The sequence below is a fragment of the Motacilla alba genome, chromosome 9 (assembly GCF_015832195.1).
Source record: "Motacilla alba alba isolate MOTALB_02 chromosome 9, Motacilla_alba_V1.0_pri, whole genome shotgun sequence".
Lineage (NCBI taxonomy): Eukaryota > Metazoa > Chordata > Aves > Passeriformes > Motacillidae > Motacilla > Motacilla alba.
In genome coordinates, this window is record NC_052024.1 from 13,948,261 (window position 1) to 13,969,482 (window position 21,222).

General features: G+C 45.3%; 1 protein-coding gene across 1 annotated transcript in view; it reads left to right on the forward strand.

Annotated features, from left to right (window-relative positions):
• Nucleotides 1-19,965, forward strand: part of MB21D2 (Mab-21 domain containing 2) — a 57,239-nt gene extending 37,274 nt beyond the window's left edge. Inside the window, exon 2 of the mRNA XM_038145719.1 lies at nucleotides 16,301-19,965. Within this exon, the coding sequence (XP_038001647.1) occupies nucleotides 16,301-17,565 (1,265 nt within the window). The 3' untranslated portion in view covers nucleotides 17,566-19,965. The remainder of the gene's footprint in view (nucleotides 1-16,300) is intronic.
• The last annotated feature ends 1,257 nt before the right edge of the window (nucleotides 19,966-21,222 follow it).

A 21,222-nucleotide genomic window follows, 5' to 3' on the forward strand; every position in this document is an offset into this window, starting at 1 on the left:
CCCAGATCTTCAGTGTCCCAGGGAACAATACATGGGATCTCTCTGTCCCTTTCCTCAGTGCCATCTTTTCATCTCCCTCCTTATATGAGACCCAGTGGGTTTTACTTTGCCATTTTTTTACTCAATAAATTTGTAGAGAGAGCTGATGCCAGCCATCCAAGGAAAGCTTAGGGGGAATAGTAGTGAGCTGGTGTGCAAAACTTGAGACATTCAGAAGCTGAGTTGGACACTAAAATTAAAAGCTCTTGGTGTATTTTTATTTCTGTTCTGTTTTCTTCTACTTTTGAGACTGATCTCCTTCAGGGTATTTTTGGTTATTTGCAGCTGTGATGGATAGGAGTTGGTAATTTCTTTTCATAAATTTAAGCTGAGACTTTTGCCCTGCCTTAGGACACCAGAAACTTGGATTTTCAGAAAAAGACAGATGACAAGAATTAGCAATATGGCCAAATGACAAATATTGAACATTTCTCAAGCACCTCCAGCACGTCTTTGCCAAGTGCCTGACCTTGAATCCAATACAAATACTTATCTATGGTTCAGGATTTGGAGACTTAGGGAGGAACAGCTCTGTAGGTTTTTGTTAGGTTGGTAGATGGAGGTGATGGATGAGAATGGATCTTCTTGTGTGTCCTAGTCAAAAATGGTTTGTAACAAAACATAACAGTTATTCTGTCCAGCTGGCAGGGGCTGTTGAGAGCTACTCTCTCAAAAGTGCAGACAGATCTCAGTTTTCCTCTCTCTGTTCAGTGGGAAGTTTGAGATGGGGCTGTGGCAGCAATTCTGTGCCAAAGCTGTCGAAGCCCAGCCCCAGCCCCGCTTGTTCTCATGCTGCAACTTCGGATGTGCTGGAGCAGGCACATCAAATAGTTACAAAGGGTGTGATTAAGCCCTGGGAAAGAGCAAGCCGGCAGCTTGTTTTATGTTTCCTCCCCTGTGTTTGTATGAGTCACAAGGCTGGCAGCAGTCCTGCTTTCACCTCGCAGAGAGCAGAAATAAGTGTGTAAGAGCACCACACTAATTTGCTGAAAATAGCCAAAAGCCAGGCTCTTAAGATACCCAAAAGAGATTGCTACTCCTCCGTGTATTGATTTTTTTCACTCTGCTTCAAGTTAACAGCTTTTAAGAGACATAAAATGGGAAGAGCATCCATTCCGCCAGCGGTGTGGCTGTCTGTCCCAGCCCTTGCCTCAATGGCGCGTGTGTGTGACCTTGAAGGGCACATGTGGAGACACACATTTAAAGCAGTAGAGAAGAGCCAAAAAATACCTTCCCCTGTTACCCTGGAGGCTGCTGGCATGTCATGCCACTGCCAGGGCAGCAGAGAGGCTGGCTCTCACCATCACACACCAACTCTGCCCTGAGCAGGCAGGGGCCAAGGGGGTTTACACCCGAGCTGTGTTTGTGCAAGTCTCTAGTGCTTGGACTTGCCCCTGCATTTGCCAGTGCAGGGGGCAAAATACCACCTGGGCACCTTGCAATGGTGCCAACTCAGAACCACATTTTTTGTTTCTCTTTTTAATCAACTGTGATGTTAAATTTTATGCTGTCATTAAAGCTCCAGCTTCTGGAGCCAGTAGATGATGCTGTGAGAATTCCAGCTTTGTTTCTGAACAGGGGACGGAAGTCAGGAAGGCAGTCTGGCAGCTTGTAGCTTGGGGACAAGCAATGGACCTCGTGTTCCTTCCATGTTTCCATGGGCTAAGTCCGTGTTCCAGGTTTTGAACACAAGGGTTGGCAGAGCAGCCTCTGACCCTAGCTGACGTGTTGGGAAAAGCAGGAAAACTGCTTCAGCTTGCCAGGGATACAAGGCTTGCGTGATGATCACAAATTCAGCTCAGCTCAGTTGAGCAGGAGGGGAAATAGGTGAGAGAGTCTGCTCTCACTTCATCCACTGGTGTGAGGAATGCAGCTGTGGTTTGGGGCTCACTGAGCCAGGGCTGTCTGTGTGCTGAGCATCTCAAGCAGGCAGGAGATTCAGACATCTCCCAGCATTCGTCCTTCGTGCAATCAAGCGATTGCTCTTTAGCAGTGCAGGCTCCCCCAAAGCCCAATTCCTGCATTTCCTCCCTGCTGTAAGCTCTCTTTGCTTCACTTGTTTCCACATTTGTTTCTTCTGTTACACAAGCTTTGGTCTCAGGCCTCTGAGATGAAATACTCGGGGCTTTCAAAAGCATGACTCTGAATTAGTCTCTGGCCCCTCTCTGCTCCATGCCCAGCTCATCTACCCTTGGCAGAGTGAGCACCAAAGTTAAGGAGCTCTAGTGAGTGTGGCTGTTGAATGCTTAAAACCTGTGTGTGTGTCTTCTGAACTGCCACAATTTTTGCTTTAATCCCAGAACACATCCCATTGGATTCAACAAGTATTCCTCATGGAATCTGCAATTTTTATGGCCTTAGGAGGGCTCTGCCACTTCATTCACTTTTTCTGGTTCCTCTGCTGTTTTCCAGATGTGTTCCTTTTGTCATCCCTGCTTACTGACTTCCCCACAGTAGAGAATTTCCTCCCGTGATCCTTAAACTGGACCTCCACCCAGCCCCCTTGCAACAAATGCCCTGTCCCCCACACTGACTGCTGGGACCTATAACTCAGCCTGACACATGGACAGTTTGATGAATCTTGGTCCTACAGGTGGAGTCATGTGGTAACCTCCTCCCTTTTCTGCAGCAGATCACCCATAGAGGAGAATTTGTATTTTAGATCTCTGGAAGTTACACTGACAAAATAGAAACACAGTTCCCTTGACTAAGAAGCTGTTTTTGTCTTCCTTTTTCTCTGCTATTTAGGTGCATTTTAAATCGATTTAGTTCAGAAATTTTATACACTGGATTAAAACATGCAAACACGACTTTACAACACTGTTTTTGTTGGTTTTTTTCTTAATGCTTTCTGTTCATCCCCCATTTCCAGACAGACTCTTTATTTATTGCTCTGAAACAGTTCCAAAATCCCAGCCCTGCTCTTCAATACATGGATGTATGTACATTCCTAGATGATTTCCTTTGCATTTAATTTTGAATGTTCCTAGATTACTTTTTTTTTTTTTTTTTTTTTTTGTAATCACTGTGTTCTGAGGAGGAAAATAAATAAGGGAAACTGATTAGTTAGATGTTGACTTCACCTTTAATCTGACTCTCTGGAGGGCTCTGTCCTTAAACTGAAGTAGCTGCTTCCACTGAACACAAGAACTGCTCCTGGGCAGCTCTGTGCTTGCTGAGAGTTTACTTGGGTTTTGATGAAGAAATAGAAAATCTAATTTTTGAACTAAATTTACCTGCAATGATTCATTCTCTTTTCATAACTTATCAAAATGCATTAGCAATAAATTCTTGACAGTGCTCCTATAAACAGCAGTTGTTCTCCTTTGAAGCCGTGGTGCTCGCTGCCTGCTCGGTTGTGCTGCTGTGCAAAGCGGCATAAATACTCAAAGAGAAACGGCACAAAAGGAGCTGTGTACAGATGGCTTAGACAAAATGCTGGCCTTTTCCTTCGGTCGTCACAAGCTGGAAATCTGGCATTAAATAGGATTTGTAGATGGGGTTGCTGTCTATCTTCTGGCTTATCCCCTCTTAAAGTCGCATCTCGCTCCCACCCGTGCATTGTCTGCTGCCGGAGGACCCCTGGCGTACACCCGCCGGAGACGATGGAGCGAATGCGGTTTGGCGGCCCGGTGCCGGTCTCAAAGCTGTCTATAACTGTGTCAGAGCTGGCTTGCCGCGCACGGTGAGCCCTGCCAGGCGGTGGGGAGGGCTGTGGTGTGTGTGCGGGTCCGTGCCTTGTCGCGGGGCGGCGGGAGAGCGCTGCCGGCGTGTCCCGGCCGGGCGCGGCTGTCGCTGCCGCTCCGGTGCGCTCCTGCCATCTGCTGCCGGCACCGAGCACCGCCCGCTCCAGCGCTGCGGCTGCTGCTGCGGCCGGGGCGGGCACGGCTTCCCCGGCGCCTTCTGCGCGGCGGGACAGGGAGCGTGCCCCCAGCAAGGCGGAATGATTCCTGCCTTCCTGTTAAAGCGGCTGGGTAACTGCCAGTGAAGTGTGAAGTAAGATTTGTCAGGAAAATTAATCCACAAACACCAGAGGTTTATGTCCAAAAAGGAGATAGAGTAGTCCTGTAACTTTATTCGAATAAAGGGAGAGGCCATAGGGCATTCCCCTGGAGTTTCACTAATTTTTGGAGGATGCAGCCTCCTTTTTATCCTCATTTCCCGGCTGCATGTCCCTCTCTGTTTCCCCATTGGCTGAGGTACTTGAGAGGTAGAGAATTCCTGGAGTGACTAATACCTAACCTGCCTTCTAATGTATACCCTCCTTTTCTTTTCCTTGTGTCAATCAGTGGAACTCCTATGGAATTTATGGTTTTCCCCATTGTTTCTTTCATCTCTCAGTATCTGACTTTATCAGCAGACCTACAGTTTGTTTGCAAAGACAAATCCACTCCTTTCATCAATTAGTGGAATCCTTTCCATTGTTTCTTTTATCTCTCAGTAGTTAGCTTTATTTAGCAGGAGACCCACAGTTTTTTTGTAAAGACAAATCCCTCATTCCTTTCAGATTTAAAGTTCAATATGGTGATTTGAAGAACCTGCAGCAAAGTAGAATGACCTCAGCTTGGGAAAGCAGAGATGTTTTAGCAGCACTGTGATTTCATGAGCCATCTCTCTGGGAAGGGATAAAGTGCTGCCTCTTCCTCAACCCCAAAATTTTGTGGAGTATTTCTTACTTAATTTCTGAATGCTCAGAATATAATTTGGGGCAGAGCGTTGTGTTTTAGCAACAAAAATTTTGCAGGGTCCTCCTAGTGGTGGCCCTGTCTATAGGCAGAGGATGCCCGTGGCTGTTTGGGAACTGACATGCTTTTGCCCTCCCCTGGGCTCTGTCTGTGGGTGAGAGCTGGCTGGTCCCTGAGTTTAACTAGGAAGTGCCCCAAACCCCTTTAAGCTGGGAAGGAAATCTGAAAGGTCTTTTTACACTCCTCCTCCCTGTGGGTTGTTCGTGAGGCAAGGAGAATAGGGCAGTTCAGGGGCCTCAGATCTTGGCCCAGCCCATCTTCCAAGGCAGGTCCCCCTGGGCACAAGTAGAACAATACCAGCCAGAGCAGCAGCACAGCAGCTGGGGGTGTGATTTGTGCTTTGGTGATGGTTGGCTTCAGCTACAAAGCAGTATTTTTCTGTCTCTACCTCTGCCAGCCCCTTCCTAAGGTGCAGCCAGGAACAAACAAGTAGGATTGTGCTCAGATTTCTGCTGGGTGTGAGCTGTACATCAGCTCTGTCTGACTTCAGGGACAAGCACCCTTGTTACAGGACCAGCTCACACCCTCGTAGTCCTGCTTCTTCCTCCTGCAATTAATTCTGAAAACCATGTTAGCAAATTTAGGAGGTCTGTAATCTTCTTTCTTTGTCTATTAATCACAGTGTGAGGACCAGCTGTCAGTGGGAAACCAGCAAGCACTGTGTTATTCGTTGCTTTCTGTGTAGCAGGACTGTATTCAAACAATACCCATCTCTGTTGTGCTGGGAAGTGTTTTCATGCAAGGGATAGCATCCTTGCAGGAGCTGAATATCCACATGGAAATTTTACAAAGTATTTTCACAGCAACATCTATAAAATACAAGTGAGACTTCTAATTACTGAATCCATTTGAAGGATCTGTATTCTCCATGTACCTGCCTCTTCTAAGCATGATTTCTAGATCATCATTTGTGAGCAAAGCTTTTTAGCATTTTTCATTATTATATATACAAGGGAATTTGTAGGATTAAAATTCCAGATTACGCACTGTATAAGACAATAAAGAAGGTACTTTGATTTTTGAAAGAAACTCCAAATGCAGGTAGGAAAATTCTACTAGTATACTGTGGTTTTTCCTTAAGGCATTTTACTGGAGTTATATGATGTTCTCTGTTAAATAGAGTGTAAACAAAGCATTTCTAGTTCTCACATTTTCAGGGGAAAGCAAAGTGAGCTAACTGAATTTTCTAGTCTATTGAATTATATTTTATTGGAGTTTGAGCAGTAGTTGCCTTTCCTCTGTTCTCCTTGCAAAAATGGCTGGGGAAAATGGCACTGGGAAGACAGTGTTGTGATTTCATGGCCTGTCTTTTCATGTATATTTGGGCTGGGGACACTGCTTCCTAAAACATAGGGGCATTGGTGAATGGGATTCTGCTCACCTGAGCTTTCAAAGTCAGGAAAGTGAAGCAGCGTTGATAGGAGATGAGATTTGAAGAATGAGCTTTGATTGTCATCAGCTTTCCATTACAAGAAGACTTTGAGATCCTACTTTGTGAGGTCTTTTGCATATGTTTCTGACAGTTTCTGGACCCAAATCTTGCTCATGCCATCATTCCATTAGATTTTTAGAAGAGACATTACTTTGGGACTAGGCTATTGGCGGGAACAGCTTCCTGGAACATACTTTGCAAATTTTATATTTGATCAGCAACAATTTTGCTTTCTCCTCCCTCCTTCACCTTGCAAAGTAGCTTTCATCCTGATGAGCCAAGAGATCACCAGGCCTTTCTTTAAATAAATGTGTGTGTGAGGCTTTATTTCATTCCAGGTAAGCACAAAAAGGCTCTGCAACAGATGTGGTTGTTCTCTTGGAATTTCTCCTGAGTGAGCAGAGTGGGTAAAATGGGATGGGAGTTCTGTGCAAAGGGTATTTCAAGCTCTGCTCCTGATAACAGAGAATTGCTCCAAAAATACAGCCCTCATCTCACTGCAAATGCTTCCAGGGCATGGGCCAGTGAGCACTGCCAGCTCCACCAGCTCCTCCTTCCCACCAGCCAACCCACACCTTACACTAGGAGGGGGGTGGTTGCAATCCCTGGATCTTTCAGGGCCACCTGGCAATGTAACTTACTGTTCCTTCTTCAAGTGACTGCATGTCACCTTCACTGTCCTGTGCCAAAATGACAGTGGCATTTTACTGCATACCTTCACACCAGGTGGGCCAGGTTTTACCCCGTTGCTCTTCCCTTTCTCTTTTACTCTAATTATCCAGTTCCTGCTTCCTGGCCACTGCTGTGCTGCAGGGATAAGAGATCCTTGACAGCTGCTGGTGCTGTGGGCTTGGTGCTTGATGGAAATGGAATCCACACAGTGCTTCCTGCTGTGCTCTTTGACAGATGACAGTGCTCAGCTGCAAAAAAATGGCTGTAAAATCTGAGATTTTGGTTAGAAACTTCTGCTGGCTTTTGTGTGCTGTCACATATGACCTCTAAAAGATGAAGCTGGAGCAAGATGATGGAACAATGGGACATGGACAGGCAAGCTTGGAGGGCTTAGGTTTTCCTCTGCCTGTCTCCCATGGAAAGCAAGGAGAAATGCTCTTGACATTACCATTCACTTCAGGAGAGCTGCTCTGTTTTCTGCTAACAACAAATTTGGCCTGTATCAACTTCTGGTGATGTGGATGAAGAGGAATTTTGCGTGAACGTCAAAGCCAACCAGCATACATACAGGGGATGCTGCACATGGGGTTTGGCAAAAGTGTCTCCTAGAGATGACTTGATCCAGCTCCACATGGCTTTGGCCATGTTCTCAGTGGTGGGTGGGAAGTTGGTTAATACTGCAGGAAAGCTGGCTCTTAGCTTCACGAGCTCAGACACAGCTGTATTGTTTAAGCCTTTTTGATTTCAGCACTCTCTGACAAGGATCTGCATTCCCTGCCTCATTTTGCTAGTCTAATCCATGCTCATGTGCAAAGACAGAGAAAAATTATATTGTGCTTCTGGCATTGGTTGTCTCAGCCATATTTGGCCTATCTGTCATGTCTTCTCCCAGTCTTTGGATACCAGATTTCTCAAAGGGGCCAGATCAGGTCAGTACAGATGGAGTCCAGTGAATTCTAAGGGCTGGAGAGAAGATTCAGTTCATGTACTTTTCTCCACTACTGGCCTTAGAAAGGCTTCTGAAGACACCTGCTTTCCTTTTGTACTCGGAGACCTCAGGAGTTCCAGCACTCTTTTGGTGCTAGGCTGGTTTCCTGGAAACATCCCTCATTCCCTCTTTTTCTGACCTGTCCCATTGTATAAACCTAAATAGATTTTGTTGTTGGTAGATTAAGAGAATGAAAGCAATTAAAGGATCTTTCTGATCATGTCATTGACCCCAGGAGCCAAGTTTGCTGGATTTCAAGGGAAAATCAAGGACATGAATTACAGCTGTGTTATTCATCAACTCCCTGATGGCTGTTAGTCACCATGTGTACTCCACATGTAAGCTTAGCTTTTCTGGATGATTTAGTGAAGAATTGTTGAGTCAAGGACAAATCTCCTGCTGCTCTGCAGCAAGGTAGAGCTGTTATTACAGAAAAGGCAGGCCCTGAGGATGGGCAGTGTTAGCTCAGGCCCAGTTCATAAGGAATGGTGCTGTGATTTGTCTTGGCTGGGACTTATCTTTGTAGAAAACAACTACTAAAGGAAAAGAAAGCAAGCTGGTAATTTAGCAGCTGGGGAGAGAGTTTCTGGTGTGTTGGATAGCTGTAAGCAGGAGTCTTGGCACAGCTCAAAGTGCATTTACAGTGGAGGCTCTTATGTTATTTAGAGGATGTGAGGTTGTGGTGGCATTCCTCTGTGCACAGCCCACTGGCACCAGAACATAAAGTGGTGTGGCAAGTTAGCCCTTTCAGGGTGGGAAAAAGATACCAGACAGTAACTGAGAACACAAAACTATCCCAGAGGAGCCCAAAGTGCTTTTGCAACCTTGGAGTCAAGTTCTGCCTGATATGTACTTGTGCCTCTGTGGCTGACTGGAGTGAGAGGAGAATGTGTTCCCAGGTTTGGAAGGGAATGGCTTTGCTCATCAGTGGAGAGCTGCCACGTGTTTTCTGTGAGAGGCACCTGGTGCTGACTCTTCAGATTGGGATGAGAGCCCGAGGGAGGCTGGGGACTTTGTTCCCATGTGCAGTGTCCAAAACCTTACCCTGTCCTACTTCCACAGTTCTTTTGCAGTGTCAGCAACACCCCTTGGAAAATGATGGGATTGGTGTTGGCTTTTACAAGGGGAACATCCTGAAGGTGAAATCAAATTTTGGGGAGGAGGACTCCATTACACTGAACAAACCTGCAGCGGAGTGGGGCTGATTTGGCAAGGAAGGCTGCTGAGGTATTTCCCAGAGGACTGTGAAGACATTCACCCAGAAGTCACCTTTTCACGTGTCATGCAGTGTTGACCATCTCATTTCACTTGAATGTAGCAATACCGGGGCCCACACAATTGCAGATCAGGATAGTAGGCTAAACAAAATTTAAATAAGTTGTCCTTTTCAATGTGGAAGAAAAATGACTGATGAAGCTGTGTAAGATCTTCAGTGATCTATGGAAGGTGCCATGGTTAGGTGATTTTCTTCATTTCCTAGCAAGCTAGCCAAAGGAAGTCCTTTTGACACGTGTTTTGTGAAACACGGTGCTGCAAGGCACTGACTATAACAAAAATATCACTGATTTACAAAGCGATGAGAGACATTCCAGGCAGATAAGTCTGTCAGTGCTGTTAAAGACAAAGCTGCAAATACTGCCTCTGGGTTGGGAAATAGCAATGCCAGAGAATGCTTGGAGACTGTAGAGGGAAAATTATTATGCTGTACTTTCCTTGCTCTTAAAACTCTTCTGAAAGCCCTCGGCAGCAGTTGCCTGAGCCAGGGTGCTACAGTAGATGGACATGTCATGGACCAGTCTGAGGTTGTTGGGCTCTTGTGAGGATCTCAGTAACAGGGAAGGAACTAGGAAAAAGAAGGGCAGAACAGCCTCTCCTGCAAGCTGCGTGTTTGCACTCAAGATGCTCAACCTGGTTTGTGCCCACTGCTGTTACCTCGTAATCAGATCCAAGAGAGGAATCCTGGTGAGTCTCCCCCAGGGTAACATCTTGCTGAATATTTAGCAGTGCTCCGTAGGGGTGTGAGCAGAAATGGCCCATCTAGACCCTGTGTAGCCCTTGCCAAATGTGCACTCTCAGTCCCAGAGGATGGAACTGTTAAAACAATCTGTCCCTTGGCATATTTTGTCTCTGGCATTGCAGTTCCAGGAGAGATGGCATCTTGTGCCATTTCCAAAGGGAATTTCATGTCTTTTGCACATTTGAAAATATGGACGCCGTATGGACACAGTGTGCAGTGTTAACTGGGGTGTAGCAGCAACTGGTTCTTATAGGTATCCTCTCTGTCCCCTCTTCCTTCTGTTCTGCTTGTCAGCTGCTCTCACACCTCATCACCCACATTTTTCAGACCCTAGAGCACCTCTTTGACTTGCACTTTACATTCCCTGTAGCCTTTCACCTTTCATTGCTCCTATTAGTTTGGCTAATATGACCCTGGAGATAAGACTCTTGAATAAGCAGAGTGGCGTGGTGGAAACCCAGCATGAGTTTGGAACTGACTCTCAAACCCTTCCTGCCCAGAGTAGAGGTGCACAGCAATGCAGGGGTTCCCTCTGAAAATGCTGCTTCCAGCTCTGGGAGCAATCTGGTCCTGCTGTTGTGGTCTCTGAGCCCTGACTGGTTTAGCCAAGCAGATCACTACAGAAACGCTGCTGCTGGTTTTGGTGCCAGAGTGGGTTTAGATGTTTGTGACAGCACCACTCTTCACTGTGCAGACTCACCCTTTGAATCTGGATTCTTTCTTGCTTTTTTTTTTTTTTTCCTGCTTGCACCATGAAACACCCCTTTCCCTTGCCAAACAGGATTTCACTGAGGTGGGTGGCTTCCACCAGGACACATGGAAAAATGGAAAAAAACTGGGACACTACTTTTAAGATTGTTTTTAAAGAAGACTTTGGAGAAAGAAGCTGATTTCTTTTATGAGGGGGTGCTGTCTCCCTGCAGTGTGTTCTGTCACCATGTCACAAGATTTCTAAAAGGAGCAGAATCAGTAGGACACTGGTGTATTAGTCTGCAAGGAGCAGCTTCCTTCACTTGCATCCTATATTGGACTAAACTGGTATCACATGGTTCAGTCTCCCCACTCTTCTCCCACCCCCTTCCTGCTTCCGCCAACAGTCCTCTCAAAATGTGCTTTGTAACAGAAGACTCCCCTAAAGAGCTGACTCTTCCAGTTCTCCTGCGTAACACAAACTTGTGCTGCTCATAAATAGAATTGCAATTACCAAGGGAAACAGAAGAATCTGCGCAGTCCAGATGCATCAGAGTGGCCTCTCATCTTGTCTTAAAGAAGCCTCTGAAATTCAACACACACTGCTCAGGCATAGCTGGGAGACCTCTGCAGAAATCTTTCTTTTGAGCAGCCACTGTCTGATCATCCAGGAGGTTAGACTTCCTTTGGTCTTGGACTTACAGGATGGTAATGATTTCATATAGAAGAAAAAAGGCATTCTCTAGGTTATGCATCAAAAAACATGAACCTATGAGGAAAAATCAAGAGCCTTGACTATGCATGCTGGGTCCTGTGGAAGGATTAAGCAGTTGTAGAAAAGAGGGAGGCAGTAGGATATGTGAGTGGTCCTTAGCTTTCCCTATAGAACAGATCACATATATAAGTAAGATCCCTTCTATATATCTTCTCCCTAGGCTGCCAGGGAACTCGGAGGTGGCATACACCATTTAGTGCCTGGGCCTGGCTTGGCTCCCAGAAGAATTCCTGTGATAGGCTTCTTCTGTGTGCAAGGTTCTGCTGATTCTCCTCTGTGGAACCTTTCTGAGCCCCCCACTGCTCCTTTGGCCTCTCTCTAGCTCCCGTGCAGCAGAACCCTCCCTGAATTCAGTGACTGCCCTGAACATCACCCCATTCAGTTTCATGAGACCGAGTTAGACTAACAGAACAGCAGCTTGCTTTGCCATGTTTCCTTTTGGTGGCAATGGCTGCACATCTAAAGCATCAGGAAGAAAGACTTCAAGAAGGAACCCAAACTTAGGAAATGCATATGTTAGAAATAAGTTTTTACATCATGTTTTTCTTGTGATCACTTTCTTCAAAGACACAGATTTGTCTTCCTTCTTATTTACACAAAGCTAGTCATGAAATAGCAGTGGATCCCAGCACACAGTGCAATGATCATGAAATCTGTTCATCTGAAATTCTGTAATGGTTGGAGAGCATCTTTGCATTGTGTTTTTTTTTTGTTTTCAATGGGAAGAAAAGTCTCTGTGTCATCTGCATCAGAGTCACAGTTCATTCAAGGATGTGTCCCAAATGTAGGTGTTATATAAAGTAAAATCTCTTTTCTCTGTTTTTATTCTCTTTGTATCTTAGTGCTTGAAGTAGAAATAAATCCTTTTTTTCCTGACACTGAAGAAACAACAAAGGAACAATGTTCTGTTGGTAGAACTCACTGCTCACCTGTGTTGCTCTGAATTCATGTTTAGTAAACCAACCAGCAAGCCTGGCCCACAGGTGGTGCTCCTGATTCTTACAATCCTTGCCTTTCTCATGCTTGCAAGCATACTTACCTGTTAGAATGCCAAATTTAATAGCTTAGGAAGATCTCAAATTAGTTACATGTCTAGAAAAACAGAACTCCTTTAGAAAGAAGTGTTAACTGGACACCAGTCTCTCACTTAGCTTTGACAAACAACCTTTTCAGTGTCACAAAAGGTACTACTGCAGATTATGTGTCTTGCCTGGTAGCAGCAAGAGGCTTCTTATGGATCACTGAACCTACTTTGATACCATGAGAGCTGGTCCTTCAGCTAAAATTTGTTTTGTGTGTTTGACCCTACAAATTCTGGTTTGGTCTTTACAGACAACTCCACAGTGCTCCTATAAATTTCATTTGTTTTTCTGTAACCCCTATTGCCTCCTCCTCTCAGGTGGTCCTGGGACTGAGATGAAAAGAACAGAGCTCAATCTGCCCACTGATGCTATTAAGTACTTGGGTTGAGTACCAGTCTTGGTATTTTTCTTTGTATTTGCACCTACATGCTTGCTGGAGTGCCTACTTCTGTTGTACGTTCATGGGCCGTAGAAACTTGGGGTGAAGCTTTGTGACAGGGTGGTGTGTGCCACACAGTGCTGGCTGATGGGATTCCTTGAAATCCCTTCACATTTCAAATAGATTTGTGAGCAAGGGGGGCAGTTTGAAGACACTGCAAACCCCTAAAGCCTTAGGTAATCCTGAATTTGGCCAGCTCAACTATTTATAGAAGACTCTATGCCTATTCTAAATATACTTTCCTCAAGGGGACCTTATCTCAACTCCCTGCTCCACCACTTCAGTTGGATCAGCAATGCTGCTGTGATCATTTAGCAAAAATTCCTTCTCTTGCTCTCTGGCAGAGCTGCAGATGTTGCTGGTTCAGGACTTAAAGGGGAAATTGTGTGCCAAGCAGGGCTCAAGGGTTTGAATTTAAACTGCAGCCAGCCAGGTAGAGAGATATTGATGAGATAGTAGATCATTTCCTGCAACCATTTCCTTACTGTTTTTCAATATTTCTCTTCTGTTGGTAGGTCTAGAGTTCTGGAGAGGGAAAATCAAGTGACTCATTGACAGTGTACAGAAGGCAGGGCTTGAGTCCCACTTGCTGCTGGGTGAATGGGGTTAGACTGTCAACTCTATTGCTCCCATGTAAGGACAAATGATCTCTTCAGGCCAAGGAGAGCAACCCATCCGACAGCAGATTTTGTAGTGGGGAATCTCTTTGGAAAAATCCTGATTTTCTTTTTTAGTTGAAGGCTCTGGGATAGAAGTTCTGGTGCAAAGGGCCCACTGCAAAGCATTTTTCATCCTTTAAGTTCAAAAATATTTAGAAAAAATGCATCCTTTATTGAGTCCTATAGGTTTGAACATTCTCTTCTGTAGGATATTTACATTCTGTCTGCCTATCTCAGGAACATCTGCAGATCTGCATGGCAGATGCTGCAGAGCATCATCCTGAGTGGGAAATTTTGGCTGAGTGTAGAGGCAGGATGGGCCATCCAAACCCTTCATATCATGAATAGCTGTGCTTCCCCACAGCAGGGGCCAGTAGTACATTAATCTTTGGGGAAAAATAAAAATGCTCCCTGTCCCTGTGACGTGATTGATCCAGACTCTACTTCGTGGGTATTGGACTCAACTTCCAACAGAGGTGTAAAGCACTGAGGCTGCTTGCACTGGTTCAAGGACAGGATTCAGAGGCAGTGTGTCAGTAGTGTCTGCAGAAGCCATGTCAATTGAGGTACCCATTAGAAAACCCCTTCTGGGTACAGCAAAAGAGTGACTGCTACTTATTTGGCCTCTGGGATAGAGAAGCCTGTTTAAGACTTTGCTGCTCCACAGATCAGGGTAACATGGCTCACTGTGTGTCTAAGCCTCTGAAAATGTTTTTGAGGTTGACAGAAGCTTTTCTTAGTTATTACCCTTTGAGGATGAACAGGGCAGCGTGTGGCAAGATCGCAGAATGGGATTAGATCAGGATTTAGCAGGAAGAGTTTCTTAGCACTCCTTTAGAGCTATTTCCTTCTATCGCAGCCCCTGGAGCTGCATGAAATGGAAGGGTTTATGTCCTTGCCTGCCTGACAGGAAAATCATCCCAGCTCAGTGCAGCAAAATGGACTGGGTCCAGTGTTCTTGGAAGGAATGAAACAGGTAAAGTGTATTTAACAAGGAATTTCACATTGGGGGCTTTCAGGTACACTGAATATTGCCCCAAGATGCATTCTGCTTCACACAGAGGCCTCTTCCTACAATATCTTTGGCTTTCCCAAGGAATCAGTGTCCACAGAGCTTTAGATTTTGCTCTGGTCATGGCTTACCTGTATGCATGCAGGTAGCGTTTCCTTGTTGCTGTCCTAGCATGCAAGGAGGGACAGGTGAGTCTGTCTGAAACACTGCAGTGCCACTCAGCCTAGTGCAGCCCTCAGTGCCTTGGGGTGCTGCTGCTGCTCTCTGCTAGGGTGACCCACTCAGTGCAGGCAGTGTCTGTGATCCTGCAGGGATGCATTACCTCAGGAAAGGCTCTGCAGTCACTGGAGCTATGACAGCATGGGTACTCATACTGTAGTGCTGATCATTTGTGTTTCACATTCTTGATGTGTCTGCCTGTGATTTCTGGGCTGACAGAGTGACTGGCAGCTTTCTGGCTCACTCTTATGCCTCTGGCTAGTTATTCCCACTGCTGTCTCTCTAAGACGCTTCCTTTTAATGGAAGTTGTCCATTTGACCATTCTTGATGTAAACAAACCATATTGCCTTTCAGAAACTGGATTCAGTAATGCATGTCAGCAGAAACTAGTGCATTTGTACTTGTAAGGAATAAAATCTATCCCTTTTGCAGTGCTTATAACAGCTTCAGCATCTCCATTCAGAACCACTGGCCTTTGTTCCCTCATGGCTGAGGTGTGGCGGCTGAATTGAGGCTGGGAAGCAACCAAAAGCATTTAACCACAAGAGGAACACCAGCAGTGAATCAGCCCAGAAAGCAGGAGCAGACTGCAGAGCAGTTGAAGTGTAGAGCTCAATTTTAAGCCTAATTTGAACACTGAATGAGGTGCTAATATCTCAGCTTCTGTGTAGAGTCTCAGTGTGCTGTTCATGTTCTGTGGACACAGTATAGTGGGGTGTATTTATAGCATTCCCGGTGCAAAGCTGGCTTTGTACAACTGGTATGGGCACTGCAGGGTGAATGTCGTGTCTGGTTTTGGTGCTGAAAGTAAAAATCTGTCTTCATGTCTGTGTTCTGGGGAGCTGATCAGATATTTTATGTCATAGCATCTTGAAGAGCAAATTTCAGAGCTGGCTTCTCTATCTGCCTGATCATTTAACCTGCTCCATTCGCCCATAAGAGAAGGATGCATTTCTTTTGTTCATGTTGCCTTGTTCATCAGTAAATGTAAAGCAGACTGTAAAATCAGACCTGCTTGAACTAACATTTGTAGCTATTTATTCACTCATGAACAAACCAACTCCCTGATGCTGGTCCAGCTTTTCTCTACACTGGAGAGAAAGTAAGAACAGCGAGTCAATTAATATTCTCTTTACTCTATGGAGTGTGGGTGAAACATTTGGATACTCTGGAAAGAAATGTCAATATGGTGAAAAATTGGTTTAGAAGGTGTTAAAAAAGTTACATTTAGTTCTGGAAGTAGCTTTGCTGTGTTTCACCAGAGGCTGCTGCTTTTTTCTTTTGCTTGAAATGTGATGTTTAGGATGGACTTCACACATTCCCAGGAATGCAGGGAAGGCCCTGCCCTGAGTCAGGCGAGTCCAAAGATTGTCTGAGTGCTGGGCCTGATGTACGTTTTTGCCACACCAAAAGTTATAGATACCTCTGGCTGCTTTTTTTCCCTGCAGGTCATGGAATGGGTTTTAATCCTGGTTAGATCCTGGATCTGTTTGCCGTTTTTGAAAGGTCTTCTCTTTCTGTCTTTTTCAGGCATGGTTCAGAAACTCGACCAGAAGCTTCCTGTAGCCAACGAGTATCTGCTGCTGTCAGGCGGCGTGCGGGAAGGTGTGGTGGACATTGACCTCGATGAGCTGAATGTTTATGCCCGGGGCACAGACTATGACATGGACTTCACCCTGCTGGTGCCCGCGCTGAAGCTGCACGACCGCAACCAGCCGGTCACGCTGGACATGCGCCACTCGGCCCTGTGCCACTCCTGGCTGAGCCTGCGCCTCTTCGACGAAGGAACCATCAGCAAATGGAAGGACTGCTGCACAATTGTGGACCATATCAATGGAGCCACCAATTACTTCTTCTCCCCAACAAAAGTTGCGGACTGGTTCTATGAGTCCATTAGTATTGTGCTCTCTGAGATCCAGAAAAAACCCCAACGAGGGATGCCAAAGGTGGAGAAGGTAGAAAAGAATGGGACTATCATATCCATTATTTTGGGAGTGGGCAGCAGCCGCATGCTGTATGACATTGTCCCTGTGGTGTCCTTCAAAGGCTGGCCAGCTGTGGCACAGAGCTGGCTGATGGAGAACCACTTCTGGGATGGGAAGATCACGGAGGAGGAAGTCATAAGTGGGTTTTACTTAGTGCCTGCATGTTCCTACAAGGGGAAGAAGGACAATGAATGGAGGCTGTCATTTGCCAGGAGTGAAGTGCAGCTGAAAAAGTGCATCTCCAGCAGCCTCATGCAAGCCTACCAGGCCTGCAAAGCCATCATCATCAAACTGCTGTCCCGCCCCAAAGCCATTAGTCCGTATCACCTGCGGAGCATGATGCTGTGGGCTTGTGACAGGCTGCCAGCCAGCTACCTGGCCCAGGAGGATTACGCAGCCCATTTCCTCCTGGGTCTCATTGATGATCTCCAGCACTGCTTGGTCAACAAGATGTGCCCTAACTACTTCATCCCGCAGTGCAACATGCTGGAGCACCTCTCCGAAGACACGGTCATGCTCCACGCGCGGAAGCTGTCCTCGGTGCGCTCCGACCCTGCCGAGCACCTCCGAACTGCCATCGAGCACGTCAAGGCAGCCAACAGGCTCACCCTGGAGCTGCAGCGGCGGGGCAGCACCACCAGCATCCCCTCCCCGCAGTCCGATGGAGGGGACCCCAACCAGCCTGATGACCGGTTAGCCAAAAAGTTGCAACAGCTAGTGACTGAGAACCCCGGAAAGTCCATCTCTGTCTTCATTAATCCAGATGATGTCACAAGGCCCCACTTCAGAATTGATGATAAATTTTTCTGAGCTTTCGTCAATGTTTCTTGGGATTTTCATTTGTTTTGTTTTTTACAACTCTTGCAGAGTGCAGGTTTTTTAATTTGGTTTTCCTTGATGACTTAGTCTCTTGGTTTTTACATATCCAGCATAGATTGGATCTGTTGAGAACAATCTGAACAAATTATAAATCCTGTTTCTGCAGGACAGTGCAGATTTTGAAACAGTATATTACTATTTCATATGCTGCTTTTTTTTTTTTTTTTCCACCCACCCTGCTCCATTGTCTGTGAGTAGTTTCTAAAGGAGGACATGCATCGTAAACACAAGCCACAGTGTAACGTAGGGGTTTTTCCCAAGCTTCCATAATTTATGTACATTTTTGGGCTGGGAGAAAGGACAACTCACCTTCCGTTGCTTCAGAAATTCACTTCTTTTTCCATGAGCTTCCATCACCCTAAAGAAATGAGGAGAGGCTGGGTTGGAAAGCACTACTGGTAATCTGACGAGGCCAAATCTACTGGGCTGAAGCCCAGTTTACCTGTTCTTCACATTTCTGATATAGGGGAGAAAGCTGACTTTAAAGATGATGATGCAGCTTTTTGGGGAAAGAGTTGTTTCTGTTTTGATCTACTTTTTGAATGTAATTGTTCATTAATTGGACCTTGTACAGTCCAGAGGGTTGTTTCTGCTGCTTTTCCATGCGGAATAAGGTTATGGAATGTTAGTTTTAGTGTGTGTAATTATTCAAAGCCTTATTTAAATTCTATTAAAGAACATACCATTTTAAATGTAATTGCACTAATGAAATCTCTGCCATTACCTCAGTCCCACTGTTTGTGTTTCTTTCATGAATTAGCTTCTGTTATTAGGTCTCAGTATTGCTGATTGCTTGAGACCCCTCTGGTCTCATGGTTTCAGGTGATTTCTTGATTGTCTTTTGTAAAAGACTTCCTTGTTAGCCCGGCTATGTGTGAGCAGTCAGAGTTTTGCATTGGCATATTTCTTTGGATGCGTATTGTGTGTTGCAGTGCATATTGCATTAATATGTATTGCATGTTGTTGAAACAGGTTTACCATTAGATAAGGATGTAATGCTAAAGCAGTGGTATGTGCAAAGTGAATCAGCCAGACCTCCAGCAAAGGAGCTACCTTGCTTCTCTAATGCATGTATTAGGCCTGATCCTTTCTGGCAGTTACCATTCCCTGGACTCCTGAGAACTTTCTGACTCACCCTGGGACATGGGAGATCTTACTCTGGTCTCATGTTTGCAAAAGTTGTGTTTGTGTGTAAACTTGTGGTGCAACAGTAGCCTTGAAAAACACATACACTTTTCTTCTGTGTGTAGGGTAAGATGTATGGTAACAAGGGTTAGTCTGAGCCAAAAATAATTCCAAGAGTTCAAGGATAGAGTGACTTATTGTGGCTGGCTGGCCAGTGACTGATATTTAGGCCTTAAATCAGCAATTTGGGCTTACCGATTATCCCAGAGACGCTGTTCTGATCCAAACTTGATGCATGTGTTAAAATGTGATTATTAGAGCAGGTTGAAGTATTTTTTAAATATTTGACAGACAAATGAGGTGCATATCTAGTAAATTCTAACTGATAAAAATTGTGTATGAAAAATGTGTCACTTTTTCAGTCCAGCCTTTGTGGTAAAGAAACCAGGCTGGTGGAGCAGCACACCAACAGCTTTGGCAACTGCTTTATTAGATGGCAGGGAGGTTTCAATACCTGATCCAGTGCCCAAGTCATGTCTTAAAACTTTAGCTCCTCCATCTCTTGGGCATAGTTGAAAACTTCACCCCATTGCTATAGCCAAGATGTTCACATTTACCTGAATTTACTGGTACACACTTACAAGAAGCTCTCAGAAGTTGCTGGCCTGATGGAGTGGATGAGGATTTAACCTTAAAGCACAATTGGCTCTTGATCATGAGCCCCAGTGCAGCTGCAGTTTGGTGTGGGGAAGGACATGGATTGGCTTCAGCAGAAGCAGAGCTGGGTCCTACCCGTGTGGCTATTGCCAAAGATGAGTTCACGTATAAACCTGTGAAACCTGCCTGGGGGAGGCAGGAGAAACAACGGGGAATCCTCTCCAGAAGTGCGTGGAAAATGCAGATCTGTTGGAATGGTTTCTTCCCCAGTCTGGGACTTCTGTTCGTTGAAAGAAGAGTCTGGGCTGCAGGATGAAGTTTCCCATCACTACATGAGAAATCTGCTCAGCACAAAGCAGCAGTAGCCTGGCAGGCAGAGTACTCTCCCAGGAGATCCATTGTCTGTGCCAGTGCTCCTGAGATATGCAGAAACACAGCCTTCCTCATGCCAGTTCAATGTCCTGGTGACCAGCAGTTTGACTAGCCCATGTCAAGCTCTGGTGTGTGCTCCTTTTTTTGGTTTTAATTAAAAAAACATTTTGAAAAGTATCCACCTTGTTCTTCCTGCATTCTGTGTGTGTTTGGTTTATTTTTTTGTGGGCTTTTTTTTTGTTTTGTTTTGGTTTTTTTTTTTTTTTTTTTTTTTTTTTTTTTTTTTTTTTTTTTTTTTTTTTTTTTGGTGGGGGAATGGAGGCTTGACTTTTTACTGAAGTAGCAGTTTTCCAGGCAGGTTTGTGAGAATGTTATATCCTCTACCTAGATCATCTGTCTTCCCAGGAGACAGAATCCTAATCTGCAGTAGGTTTGTATCTGTCCAGTATTTGCTCCTCTCCACGTACTGTAGTTAACTTAATGAAGCAAGCTGCCAGCCCAGAGGTGACAAGTGTTTTGTATATTAGAGAATACAAAAGACTATTTTCTTCCTTTTCTATTGTCCCTTCTTGCCTTTGAGTATATGCTGGCACAGACTTGTGAAGTGCAGAAGTCTCTATGTGGGATTTCAAAATAGTCAGGGGGTTTAGATACCAATGACCTTTTACTCTTTACTTTTCTCTGCAAGTTTCAAGGAAACCATGGTGCTTTTCCTGTTAGGGAGTTCTTGAAAGTCATTCACAGAAGCATTTTAGAGCACTCAGCCCCATGGGGTTAGAGACTTGGCCAATCTGACAAACACTGAATTAAGAAGGAATTTGCTTTAAACTAGCAATGTAGGCATCTTCCCTGCTGATGTCAAGAGGAGACAAGGCAGTGCTGTGAGCCAATGTCTCCATGGGAGCTTCAGTTCTGCACCCACTGCTATGGCAGATAAGATTTCTTTTTTTCTTTTCCTTTTGCCCATTAGCCACCTTTCTGCTGACTTCTCCCTGTCCTGAGTGATGTTGCAAAGGACTGGGACAGTTTGTGAGGGGCTGGCAGCATGTAGGATGGGTCCCTTCTGAGTCTGTGAGTCACTGACTCCTACAGGATTAAAAGGGAGGGAGTCCCAGCCAAGAGGGTCTGGCTTCGAGGCATCAGAAAGGTGGGGAGGAAGGAAGAATGCCCTTCAGAGGCTCCACTTCCACCTCCCAGTGTGATCCTCCTTGGGCATCTTGGCTCTGGTCCTACTCTTCCTTTGCCTTTTCTCTTTCCATAGGGTTTCTCTCCAGTAGGACAGTGGGAGAAGCAGCTAATCTGACTGATTCCAGTTGTTGTAAGCTCTGGGAGATGCTGAAAAAGCTGTCACTTCTTCAGAAGGACTCCTGAGCTGCTGCAGAGGAGACAGAACCACCAGCTAATGGGAGTTACTCTGTGTGCTGTGTTGGAAGA